The sequence below is a fragment of the Ceratosolen solmsi genome, unplaced genomic scaffold, assembly GCF_000503995.2.
Source record: "Ceratosolen solmsi marchali unplaced genomic scaffold, CerSol_1.0 scaffold7, whole genome shotgun sequence".
NCBI lineage: Eukaryota > Metazoa > Arthropoda > Insecta > Hymenoptera > Agaonidae > Ceratosolen > Ceratosolen solmsi.
Window position 1 is genome coordinate 12,872,515 of NW_011948413.1, and position 13,688 is coordinate 12,886,202.

General features: G+C 36.3%; 1 protein-coding gene across 4 annotated transcripts; it reads right to left on the bottom strand.

Moving 5' to 3' along the window:
• Positions 1-359: 359 nt before the first annotated feature.
• hzg (CTD small phosphatase herzog) lies at positions 360-8,522 on the bottom strand. 4 transcript variants are annotated; one of them, XM_011506221.1, is made up of 5 exons: positions 7,335-7,377; positions 7,028-7,203; positions 4,823-5,259; positions 4,080-4,265; positions 360-899 (listed from the first exon to the last, which is right to left on the bottom strand). In XM_011506221.1, exons 1-5 carry the CDS (start codon positions 7,358-7,360, stop codon positions 708-710), a joined length of 1,017 nt encoding a protein of 338 aa, XP_011504523.1. In that variant the 5' UTR covers positions 7,361-7,377; the 3' UTR covers positions 360-707. The 4 variants fall into 4 exon arrangements, with proteins under 4 accessions (XP_011504523.1, XP_011504524.1, XP_011504525.1 ...); XM_011506222.1 differs by lacking the exon at positions 7,335-7,377 and adding an exon at positions 7,868-7,945 and having other exon boundaries at positions 361-899; XM_011506223.1 differs by lacking the exons at positions 7,028-7,203; positions 7,335-7,377 and adding an exon at positions 7,868-8,522 and having other exon boundaries at positions 361-899.
• Between the last annotated feature and the right edge of the window lie 5,166 nt (positions 8,523-13,688).

Here is a 13,688-nt window from a genome sequence, read left to right on the forward strand (position 1 = left end):
TCTTTACAATATAACAAATAATTGTCTATGAGGAAAATCATTCTCATTGTTTCATTTATAACCTCTATACCGTCTGACTAATGCTCTTATGCAGAGGGTAAATTAATTTAATAAAGCGAGAAATAATTTAAAATACACATGCATTAATACATTATATCTCTATTTGTTTCAAAAAAAAAAAAAAAAAATAAAAAAAAATAAAAAAAAAAAAAAAAAAAATAAAAAAAAATAAAAAAAAAAAAAAAAAAAATAAAAAAAAATAATAATAATAATAATAATAATAATTTTGATCCAACTAATTATATTATCATATAGTTTATTAAAATAACTCTGTTAACAAAGATAAATTTTATAACGAAAATATATTTTTAAAAAACGAAGCAATCAAAATTACTTTCCTCGTGCGCGAAATAACAACTATTACATGAGCAAAATGCGAAATTCGAATTGGGCTCATCGGTAAATTCAGGGCACTACAGAATTCTTCCTTGTGCCCAAGAATTTCATTCGGCTGTTCATTTCGTATTATTTTGTTAATATGTGTTTCGTTGAAATGTCACTAAGATTTAAAATCTTAGGATATGATACATCGTCGTGTTGCACAACGAGTAATTGTGGACTATTTCGTAAAGGTCCTCGAGGGCCTTTTTAAATGTGCACTGAGGATTTATAAGACTGACCGAATGCTGGCCAGAATTCCGGTGGGGCTAGGAATTGCCCAGAGAGCCTGATCCTGGACTATGGTTGTTCTTCCCCGACGTGGGCACTTCATTGTAAGGATGATTACTGTTGCACAACATTGTGTAGATGTTGTCAACGTTGCTCAGCTTCTCGAAAAATGGTATAAGATCAAGCAGTTCGGAGTCTGTCATATCGTCGAACCACGAAGCTACTGGCACCTGAAACGTCGATTTTTATTTTAGTAAAATGATAGTAGCAAATGTAAATAGCATTATTAGAGAGTCGTTTGATATAAAAAAAAAAAAAAAAAAAAAAAAAAAAAAATTACAGATAAATAATAATATTTATGCTAAGAGTGTTCAAGTTCAAATAAAAGCATGACGTAAGACTTTAAATTTAGCGAAATTCGAGCCAAAGCAAACTCTCCGTCTTTATCCAATTAACGCAACCGATAAATTTAGTATATAAAATATTTATTTACAAACTGTCAGATGCTATGTTAATATATATTATGCTAAACTTGAGAGTTTTGTAGCAAAATTTTTAGTAATTTTTAGCATCATTTTATTAAACATTTTGTAAAACGTCGAATTATTATTTGATAAGAGCGATTTTATAAACAAACATATGAATAAAGAAATTATTAAATTGAAAATACTAATAGTCTAAGGCAACGATCAGTTATTTTCATAAACAACACTTTATTAATGATCTATTTTTATGAAAAATTAATCGTTATATTTTTGCACGACATCAAGCAAAAATACGTTTCTTGAGCTGAATATCACAAATGAATTCTATAGCAATATTTTGTTGAAGGAATAATAAATTATTAAAGATCATAAAATCCAAATACATTATTTACGCTTACTTTGCCTCTATCGATCTTTATAGCATACCGACTTTTCGATTTTTATAAAAAAAAAAATTACGACTAGCAGAAAATTTATTATTATTAAATATAATAATGTTAGGTAGGTGCGTTTAAAAAGTTTTACATGTATTACAAGATAAATTGAAACAAAAATAGACGTCTGTTGAGTCTCTTTTAAATTGACCTACTTAGGAAAACAGGTGGATTTTGACTGTCATGGTCAAATAAAGTTTCAAAACCAATGATTAACAATATAATAAATTAATAAGGAAAATTTATAAAATAATAATGAAAGTAATATAATGATCGACGTATGTTTTTAAATAAGTATGTTAATTATTAACAAATTATAATTATTTGAAATTTTGAACACAAATTAGTTAACTTCAATTTTCGTTCTACTTATGAAATAGCGCAATGCGCATACATTTAAACGTCTTTTATAATTAATTATCGCATTAGTTCTATTTTATTTATGAATGTAGAAAGCACTTTATAAAGATATACATATACTTAATGAAATTATGAATTTAAGTATCACAAAAGTGTATCACTTGTGCCCAATAAATTCTTATATTTAACAATTAAGCTCATTTTATAATTTAGATAATTGAAATTTATTAAATTAAAGCATGAAAATAGAAAAATCAGTAATTCATATTTTTATTCGATCAAATGCAGATATGCCATTTATTTATTTTCAAATCTATTTTTAATTCATAGAAATTACTTTATATTAAATGTATTAAAAGGATTCATTTATAAATATAATGTTGGATCGAGCCTAAGTTTTTTTTTGAAACGTAAAATAAGTTTAAATTGCCAAAATAAATTCACGAATGCTATATTCGACAGTTTAAGCTTGAGTTAATAATTATTATAAAAAAATTAATTGTTTTTAATATTAGTATTTCAAGACAAGATCTTTCGATTTGAAATTTCATATAATTTTCTTTTCCGAATGAAGAAACTGAATTAGCAGATGTAATTTACCTTATAAGTTAGTTTAATTAATTAAAAATACATACATATTAAATAAAATAGTACACATCATTATTCTAATAGAATCAATATATAAATAAAGGGAAGTGTAAATAAAAATTTAATGTTATTTATGCAATCGTTTAATAAAAATGATTATATAAAATTGAATTTATGTTAAATACACTTTTACGCAAATAATATACAAATTAAAGTACAATGCAGTTTTTTTTCAAATTATCAAAATTGAATACATTCTAGTATTTTTGAAAATAAATAAATAAAAAATAATTTACACAAAATGCGAAGTCCATTTTTTTTTTTTTTTTTTTTTTTTTTTTTTTTTTTTCCTTTGTTGCATTAAAAATGATTTGACTAGGTATAGTGTGGAAAATGAAATATATCCATTTATACAAAAGAAAATAAACTAAATTTCAATCATTTTAAAATATTCTGCAGTTTTTTTTATAAAATATATCTTCCCGCTTTTTTCTTCTTCAGCTATTTACAAACGAACTGATATTTGTAATTATAGATACCACAGAAGACAATGTCGCTTTAACTTACTAATTATAAATTTGAATTTGTAACAAGTTTTAAACAAATTAAATTTTGTTCAATGAGAAATATATTAAATGATATTAAAACATTTATAAAGCTCATTCAAGTAAGCAATATAAGCATGCATAACTTTGATTTATATACTTTAATAATTATCATGGTGCTGTAATCTAAATATAATAAAAGATAATAAAAGGAATTTGAAAAAAATACTAAACTTGCAGGAAAAAGAGACAAAAGACGATTGTTAATAAGTAAAAATAAGGTCATAAGGTTAATTAATAAAACTTGTTTTATATATAATTCTTTTATTTTTATCAAACAAATAATAAGAAGCAAAGACTAAAATGAAATGTAAGAAATGTAAGTACATTTAAGAAAATGAATACCTTTATTTGATCAACAAAGTATTAAATTATTATCTATTGTCACAAACTGTAAGATTAAGATTTATAAAACAATCATATTATCGATATTTTTATAAAAAGAAAATTTCGTATGAGCTTTTGTATATAATATATTTAAATTCAATAAGTATTTGAAGAGAAATAAATGGAGGAAATACAATTAAGATTTAAAATTTTTTAAAATTTTTTAAAATTTACAATTAGAATTTAATAGATTAATATATAGTATTATTGCTTAAAATGAATAAAACACGTAGAATTGGAAAAAATAACGTCTAATTTTTAATCAATTAAAGCAAATTCAAGAAAAATTGATATTGAAAAATTGTTAAGTATTGATCAAATATAAGGTGATCATACAAATTATTGTTACTGCTCCTATTATACGAATTACTACTACTGCTACTGCTACTACACTACTACTACTACTACTACTACTACTACTACTACTACTACTACTACTACTATTATTAGTACAACCACTACTACTAATATTATTGGTACTATTACCAATAAAAATAATAATAAAATTGTTTTATAATTATACTGTCGATAAATAAGAGATCAAAACTTACTGCATTGTCTGGATGAAAAATGTAACTGGCAGGACTATTATCGACGATAATAATTTGTTGCAAATCCCGGCCTAATTTGTTTAAATCTTTAACATAATTACCCCTGTGAAAAACACATGATTCACGAAATAATCTTGCTCTAAAGACACCCCATCTATCAAGTAGGTCTGCTACTGGATCAGCATACTAAAAAAATATAGAAATGAATTCAATTATTATTTATAACATTGTAACATAATTAAGAATGAAATGGCCATAAATTATGTGTCTATGTAATTATATCACATATTTAAGGCATTTTCTACATTACAAATACATTTATTACTCATGATATATTGTTTACAAATAAGAACTATCGGCATATGAGTCACTTAATAATGTGCAATCGTAAAAAGATGACTCCTAAGTTAGTAGAAAATTTCAAATAATCTATAATCATCGACTAGGAATCATAGAGTATTAACTTATTCAATGCAGGACTAAGAGTTTATAATTTTTAACATTCTCGCGTTCAATTGCATCAACGTACACAAAAATTTTTTGTACGCATGAAGAATTTATGAGTATTGGAAAGATTAACGTTCATTCATACATTCAGAGCACTATAGATTTATTAATGTTCTAGGCAATGAAAGTAATTGTCAAATATTATTTTCTACATAAGCTTTTTCAACTTTAGCATCGCGGAGTCACCATAAAAGCGCTAAAATACGTAGCAAACTAAGTAAACGAGAAAACCATACCTTCGGTAAGCTTGCAGTAAATAGAACGCACTCGTAGAGTTCACCCATCCTCTGCAAAAACTCATCCACGAAAGGCCTCTTGAGAACGTAAACTTGATGCACGGTCCCATCAATCTCCACTGGCACCACAAAGTCAGCATTATTGATAGGCTTAAACGAACTATGCACCAACGTCTCATCAAGATCGATCACCATACACTTTTTGTAAATGTCCTGATGGCGCAGGGGTGGTAACAAAAAACGAGGTGATCCAGTGCCTGGTGGGGGTGAACCTCGACCATCACCCTGGAGTGAACTGGCCTTTGAGCTCTTGGAGCTGCTGCCACGGCCCCGACTCAAGCAACAGAGAAGAGAATGCAGGAAGCCCCGACCTCGTGGCTTCTTTTCGCTTTGAGTCGCACAGTTGATACTAGTGTCATTGTCTCGTGGTAATTGTGCTGAAATTTTGTTTATTCGTTAATTATAGCCATCATAGAGCAGTAAAATTCATTCTTTTAAAAATGCACTTTGTAAGGTAGATACTTAGATAAATAATGGTTAATTAAAGCTACTTTCCCATCGGTATATCATACTAAACTGTAAACTATTTGCAAAGTAATTATAAAGTGAATCCATTGTCATGAAATCAAGCAATGTTGAATATAAAAATTAATATTTAATAAAATTAAACAATGTGAAATTGACTATGTAAACGCCATTAAATGATTAAATTTTATCGCCAATAGGCATAACTATTTGAAAATGATAAATTGTAGCACTGTTTACTGATATTCTATAGGATTAATAGTAAATATTATAATTCTAGTATTTATATACTAAATATTATATGCAAACAGAGCTTAGACAAGACATTATTTAATTCAATTTTTTATCGATTATATCGAATATTATATAAATATATATCAATAATGTGCATACACTATATCAAGATTATAATGACAAAATTATAAATACTATATATGTGTCATACTTTATTTTGAAATGCAACAATATAATGAAAAATTTGTTGCAACTATATATAAATTTGTAATTAATTAACTTTTTAAGCATGTTTAACAAATATATTTAACCCCAGCAATTCATAGTTTACTTTTAATATAATTTTCTGAGTTTATCTATACAATTAAATTCTTATAGTAACTTTACTATCTATACAGTTTGCAAAATCATAGAATTTATCCAATGACATATCAATTAAGTATTAATGTTTTAAATGTTTTAAAACTTTTACTAAGCCAAATTTTATTAGTTGGAAGATGAAATCATTGGTTATTGTACGCTAGTGAAAATGAGAAAAACAATGGTTATATGCGATTAAGATTTGGATTATAATTTTTATTTTTTTTTATTTAATTAAACAATTGTAGCAAAATTAAAAGAATCAAGCTGAACATGAATTGAAAATCTGTTGGATAATCGCTGTTATAGTTGACTAAAAAATATTTTAATATTACTCGTGATTTAGTTATATACCATAAATTATTTTAACACTTAAGAAAATTATATAAACTGCATCGACAATTTATTATAAAACAATAGAGTTTTATTATAACTTTTTTAATAGCAATATTTTTTATTGTTAAGCAAATTGAAGTCAATATCACACATAATAACACTCATAGACATAAAACGCTTCGATGAAAAAAAAAATAGGATGAAACGTTCAAGAGATGGTTAAATATATAAGGTTGAACGACTAGAAAAGAAATGGCAAAGAAAAAGTGAATATAGTAAAACATGGACTCTCTCTTTGATATATAAATAGATAAGGTAAAAGAAAAAAAAGCATATTGGTACAATGTTGTATGTAAAAAGTACATCATGGATAAAAAAAATTATTCAACTAAGTAAAAGCATAACATAGAATAAGGGTCGCAGATGAAAGGGAAGGGTAGAACGAGGTGGGAGGATGGGTTGTTCGCGCGTGTGTGTTTTTGTGTGTGGTGCGTGTGTGTGAGTGTGCGTGCGTGTGCGTGTGTGTGTGTGTGTGTGTAAAAGAGAGAGAGAGAGAGAGAGAGAGAGATTATCAAAGCAAAATAGTAAGCAGAAAAAGTAAGTGGACATAAGAGTGCATTCGTTATCAATGAAACACATTAAGCACAAATAATTTTATAAAAGAGCATGCGACGAGGTGAAAAAAATGGATGCATCATGCACATCAATCAAAATAAAGCATTTTTAAGTAAAAGGAAAAGAGAACCTAACCTTTCAGCTGATAGGATTTCAACCAAAGTTCGCGTACACAAGTTCTTGTGCAGTTACCCCGCAAAAGTCCGGAAAAAGACATGACTTTATAGTCGTACACATGAAGTGTAATGGCGATAAGAGATTTAAAAAACACACGGTAACAGGTGTACAGAGAATCACAGTGTACGCAGCATCTGGAGCAAAAGAAATTCGTTTCAAAACAAACCAAGCAATAAAGAGCTAAGGAAGTTTTTAGGAACTATACTAAAAGTAATGGGAGGAAAAATCGGCGATAAAGAAAAGAGTAAGTAGACAGTTCGCTCACGGTACGTAAGGATAAATACAGAACATATATACAGACGTATGCGAAGGCGGTGGCGGTGGCGGTGGCGGAGGCGGAGGCGGAGGCGGAGGCGGAGGCGGAGACGGAGGCGGTGGCGGAGGCAGAGGCAGAGGCAGAAAAAGAGACAGAGGCAAAGGCAAAGGCAAAGGCAGAGGCAGACACACAGCCACACATGTGCGCCCACACGCGCAAGGGAATAGGGAGGGGTAGCGAGGGAGTATTGGAGAGGGGGGGGGGTAGCGAGGGAGGAACACGGAGTGGCGCGGACAGCAAATATCGCGGGGGAGACACACAGCCACACATGTGCGCCCACACGCGCAAGGGAATAGGGAGGGGTAGCGAGGGAGTATTGGAGAGGGGGGGGGGTAGCGAGGGAGGAACACAGAGTGGCGCGCACAGCAAATATCGCGGGGGGCAGGGGTAAGATGTGAGAGGCGTGAGGGGAAGGATGAGAAGGAGAAGGAGGGCCTATGCGCCAAGAGGGCCGCGTACGCATAAGACACGCATGAATATACCTTTTTCGTTAAACTGTCCTAGCTCGTCTTCGCGCGACACTTGGGTGATAATGGACGATGCGTCCATTTAAACATTTGTCGGAGTACTCCGCTCTTCTTCGTGTCGGTGCGGTGTGCAGCAGCAGTGTATACGGAGACGCAGCGCTCCTCCACCTCCTCCTCCTCCGCCTCCCCCTCCTCCTCGTCCTCCCCCTCCGGCCCCTCCACGGAGTGCGCGCGCGTGCCTCCTCCGTAGCCCCTTTAGCTCGGGCCGTGTGACCGCGCGCGTGCACAGCGGGGAAATAACGGGGCACTCGGGGTGGACGGAACAGCAGCACCGCCACCGGGAGCAACGGACCAGGGACGCGACGGCGTTCCTACCTACTGTCGGTGGCGGCGGCGGTGGCGGCGACTGCGGCTACCGGGGCCAGCCCTCGACTTTTCACGAAACACTGGGGGGACGTTGGCTCGACGGCCCTCGCCTCGTAGCTGCTCCCGCTGCTGCTGCCACTGCTGCCACTGCTGCTCCACCCGATATCATCATCACCATCCCGCGGCAAAGAGAGGAGCTTTGACTGTGACGCGCGCGCGCTCTCTCGACTGCAACACACTACCGTCGGATCCGCGAGCGAGCCGAGAACGCCGTCTGTGTTTCTCGGAATAATGTAGCTGCCGTCGTTGCTGTCGCTGCTGCTGCTGCTGCTGCTGCTGCTGTTGCTGCTACAGCGGCTACAGCGGCTACAGCGGCTACAGCGGCTAGAGCGGTTACGGCGGTTACGGCGGCACCAACTACTCCTTCCTTCTCGCTCGCGCCCAACCACTCCCCACTCTGCTCGATCCAAACTCTCTCTCTCTCTCTCTCTCTCTCTCTCTTCGTCACCGCACACGGCTACGAGGCTACGACAGAGGCGCCGGTGGTGGTGGGGGCAGCGGCCGCGGCGACGGTGACGGCACCGGCCGTGGGGCAGCGGAGGCGACGAAGAAGACTACGAGGAGTACAACGATGATACGGATCGGTGCTTGCGATCGTCCGTCCACTCGTCGTCGACTTAATCCCGACGAATCCCGTCACTTTTCCAAAATTGGGGCGCGCGTCTACTCTCGTATTCCCAAGCTCCGCTCCGACGGAGGCCCCAAAATGGCGCCACGGGCCCCGGACTTTGCCCTTTCCTCGATCTCAACGGCGAGGGCCTACGTCCGTGACGACTCTACTGCGCTTTCACTCGGCTTTCCCTCTCTCTCTCGCTCTCTCATCACCTCTTCGGTGTCATAATTCATCTTCTTCCTCTTCCTATTCATCGTCTTCGTCTTCGTCTTCACCTGCAGTTACCGCCGTGGTACTCGTTTCCATCAACCCCCTGCCTCCACTTCAACTCTAGCATCGGCCCGTGGATTTTTCGAATTTGCGCCGTAGTCTTCGTGCGTGTACTTTGTCTAAGAAAACCACACCTATTGCGTCACGCGGCAAGTCCGTCCCTCAAGCTCGAAGTAAGGTGATGGAGAAAAAAACTTTGGCGCGCCTTGTTACACTGTCTCTCCTCCTCCTCCTCCTCCTCCTCCTCCGCCACCTCCTCATCATCCTCGCGGCCCCCACCGTCCCAACCATCAACACCAACACCATTTACCGACCCACCCCCATCACGGCCCTCGCTCTCTAACCAGCATCTCGCTTTCGTTTGTTTTTCAATCGTCGTCGAGCGTAGAACGGAAGCGTGGGCGGTTACTCGCTACACGTGGATTGCGCGCGACAAGAACGCGACAAGACCAGCGCATTCTTTACCTGTGCGTTCGTTACCTTTTGGAGAAGGATCGCAGGGAGGTCGAGGTCGAAAATGCCCCGACGTCGCCGTTTCCCTCGCACCGAGCGAGCCTCTTTTGCTCTCTTTTGCCGGACGACGCTAATAAAGCGAGGCCCTCGCCGATTACAAATTTAGGCAAAACATTAATCGCTCGAGCTTAACTGTCCGCGAAGTGCGAGCAGCAGCTTCCCCTGCTCGACTTGGCTGGCTCGCAAAACATTTACCGACGTAACACTTTCCTTGCGACATTTATCGGACGACTTGAGTGCTCGACTGGACGTAGCTTATCGGCGAATATTGGCTCGCATGTGATTGAGCAAAATTCTTTTTACGGACGACCGAGAAGCTCAAAATTACAAACGTGACTCCAGCGTCGAACGTTGTAATCGATTTAACGATCGTGCCAATAATATTAGAACGACGGCGATCGAGCGGTCAAACGGTTCGATTTTAAAATAGCTTTTAAATAGCTCCTCCTCGAGTCCTTACCGAGCGTAATAATTAAGCGCTATCTTATCCTAACGTGTAACTTAGCTATTAATTGACGGGCCCGAACAAAAAAAGCTATTGACCATACTAATGGCCGATGTATAATAATATAATTATCGCGCAAAAAGCGGCAAACGTCGAATTGTTTGAGAATCGACGAATCCGATTAAAGCGATTGTTCAACTACAATAATGACGCGTGATTAGTCGAATGTCGTCGGCATCCTCTCTCGTTTAGATTGGAGCACACAAATAAGCAATTAAAAAGACGTTTGGAGTGGCCGAGGGAAATTTCTTCCTTGCCTTAATCTGATAATATTGATTAACTTTTAACGCTTTTCAAAGCGTGTGTTGAGCTGCCGTCTGCTCGAGGGCCAATTATTGTGTTATTTATATAAAACGATCGAGGTAGCAGCGATTGAAGTTTAAAAACGCCTTGAAACGCATGGTAACCGAGATTGCACCATGAATTACGTCATACCGCGCGAGGGAATACTTACGTGGTGTATTATTGATATTATGTAATTGATCGAGAATTTGAGGATCGTCCGTTATTGGTGGTTCGCGTTAAGAGAAAACTCTCTAATAGAAAACTGAAATTTCGTTAATATCCTCGGAATGCGTTATCGTATGACCAACTGTAAATTTTTGTGTATCGCGTGGCGTGTTTATTCCATTGGTGGACTCGTTAGTGAAACGAAAGCTACTTGAATTTTATAGCAAAGTACTTTGAAATATTAGAGGGACGTGAAGGAAGATAAGACAATAGTCGATCGTTTGTTTAATAGTTTGTATATATTTTATTTATTTATTTATTTATTTATTTATTTATTTATTTAATAATTTATTTAATATTATAAATAATAAGCGATTGCATAGAATAAGTCGGTGGCTCGAATTAAAGTTTTAATATTGAGGTGCGCGCTTCTTAAGCCGCACGAAGGCTCGATGAAATGAAAATGAGCAAATTCTTCGGCGAATAAACAATCGATATGCCCTCTTATATCTTCTATACAGGCTTGAAAATTACAATTATTAATTAAGATTACGACAAGGTAGGGTCGCATTGCAATAGGGAGAAAAGCAGTGTACGCATCACTAAATTGACCATCATTATGTTATCGGTACTCTTTTGATGATCATAATTAATTTTGTATGTTTATCAACAAAAACTAATAATAATGATAAAAAAAAAAACATTCCTTCCTTGGATTATTCTATTTTAATTTGAATTTCAATAACGAAACATTTCTCCTAATAAATATAGCGCGTATATGACTGAGACTAAATCTTCGGCGAACCAGAAAATCCGTTTCCACTTCTCAGTTGTCGTTGAAAATTCTTCGTTGCAATTAGTGCAGATGAAGGATTCATCTGCATTATAATACTGCATATCTGTCATTAAAATACCGACAGCGTAAATCCCGAGGATGGCCGAGCTTAAGACATACATCATATCGAATTAAATGGTAATTCGTATTTATTGATGATAATTTGCCATATTTCGAGTACATGGTTGCGACCCAAGTTACTCCTCTTTGTCCGTCACGAACAGAAGGTTAATATTTAAGAGAAATTTAGACTATTAGATAAATTTAAATTATCATCCTATCACGCAGACTGAAAAATTTGTCATGATAAGTCTCATCGTCTGTATCTCCTTATCTAAGAATTTGAATTGTCTTCAATATTAATTTTAATAAACGTGGCGTTACATTATTATATATATATATATATATATATATAAATGTAAGAAGTCATTGAATTTGTTTCAATGACTCGACGCCGATTACATTGCCGCTTACTCCATATGTCCGGTGAAATAACATTTTTCCTACCATTCCTATGCAAAACTTGCTTTTATAATAATAAGAAAGTGATTTATAAATATTTAAATAAACGCGAGTTGGAACATCTTAAACATGTCGACTACGACTAAGTTTTTAAGACATTACTGCAATATATATATAATCATGAGTGAGCTAAATGATCAAATTGCTATCGCATCTTAATAAAAGTAAAGATTAATTACCATTATTATTATTATCGCGCTCAAACATGATCTTCGAAGATAAATCAAACTAAAATAATGCCTATTTACACAGCGATATTTAATGTCCCATGTGGCTGATTTTCCGAAATCACGAATAAACAAAATCATATCTTTTCACCATCTGGCAATATTCTTTTGTTAACGTCTCAATAGCCTCGGCACTTATCTCTCTTGTCAATCCGCGCCCAGGAAAGGAATGTAACCCGGAATCCCCGAAACTGACGTCCACGGTAGACGTCACTCGCCCAACTGTTAACAAGCAAAGCGAAAGCTTGTAAAATGATGATTAGCCAATGCATAATCGTTAGCAAATCGCTTCTTCGACGGCCAACGAAAAAGGGCAGGAATTTCGAGTCCCACGATCGCGTCACGGGATTGTCCCTCGAATGATAAAAATGTAAAGGAGCGGGAGCAGCGTTTTACGAACTTTTTGACCTTCCGCATCTCCCCGTGATCATACGGCTACCGAGCGGCGAATCCCAAGCAGATGATGATGTAAAAGCCTCGAATAATCGACTCCCCGCAAACTGCAAAATAAATAGCCATTATTATTAAGATAAGGCTCGCTCGCGATAAGATGGTTGAGCCAGACGAGGTGTGGGAGAGGCTGGCTTAAGGCGGTAAGGAAGAAGAGAGCCGAAGTGAGATATATATATATATATATATATATATATATATATATAGGGATAGAGAGAGAGAGAGAGAGACAGAGAGAGAGACAGACAGAGAGAGAGAGAGAGAGATAGACAGAGAGAAAGTGAGTGACTGAGTGAGAGGAGGAGAGCGACGGCGAGCACGTACACGAAAATACGAAGGCACGTGAAGTGGAACGGAGCGGAGGAATGCACGGGAGCTTTGGTCGTTGCGGCCCTTCCCGCCTGTATTTTTCTTTCAATCTCGTCGTTGCCTTTCCTTTGTCACCGCGTCACGCGGCCCGTGACATATTTTGTTTTTCTTCAATCGTCGTGGCACTCTCGTCGCGTACTCGCTCACCAACGACATTAGATTTTCCCGCGAGTGCGGGGTCGCGTGGGTGCGGCGCGCGCTTCCATAATTCGCTTCGCCCTCGGCGATCAATCAGCCAATTTAATCTCCAGAGCTCCAAATAAATGATTTTGGATCTCGACTCGGTGTCGAGGACGACGGATCTTCCCGAATTGCCGGCGACTTATCGAAGGCGGCTCGAGATAAAAGGGACGATTTATCGACAATTGTACTTTATGAAATATAATAATGTTTGGTAAGACGCCACGTGATTTGTAAATTTTCTTCATTCGCTTTAGCTTCTCGTCCGGGACAGTGCGTTGACGTGGAAAATTGAGAAAGAAATGGATATTACGCGAACGTTTAAACACGAATTGAAAGGAGCTTTTCTGAATTTTGCGCGGACAATCCTTAAACTTACAAGATTGTAAAATGATTTTTCAAAATTTTCGGCCTACGAGAATGAGAGTAGTGAAAGTTTATCTTTCACCTTAACGTTTCAGTATTCGACGCGAGGA

Coding starts and splice junctions, on each gene's coding strand:
- hzg (XM_011506221.1), bottom strand. CDS start 7,360: ATGTTCTGTATTTATCCTTACGTACC. Junction 7,204..7,334: donor TGTATTTATCCTTACGTACC/GTGAGCGAACTG, acceptor CTTTTGCTCCAG/ATGCTGCGTACACTGTGATT. Junction 5,260..7,027: donor GAAATCCTATCAGCTGAAAG/GTTAGGTTCTCT, acceptor ACAAAATTTCAG/CACAATTACCACGAGACAAT.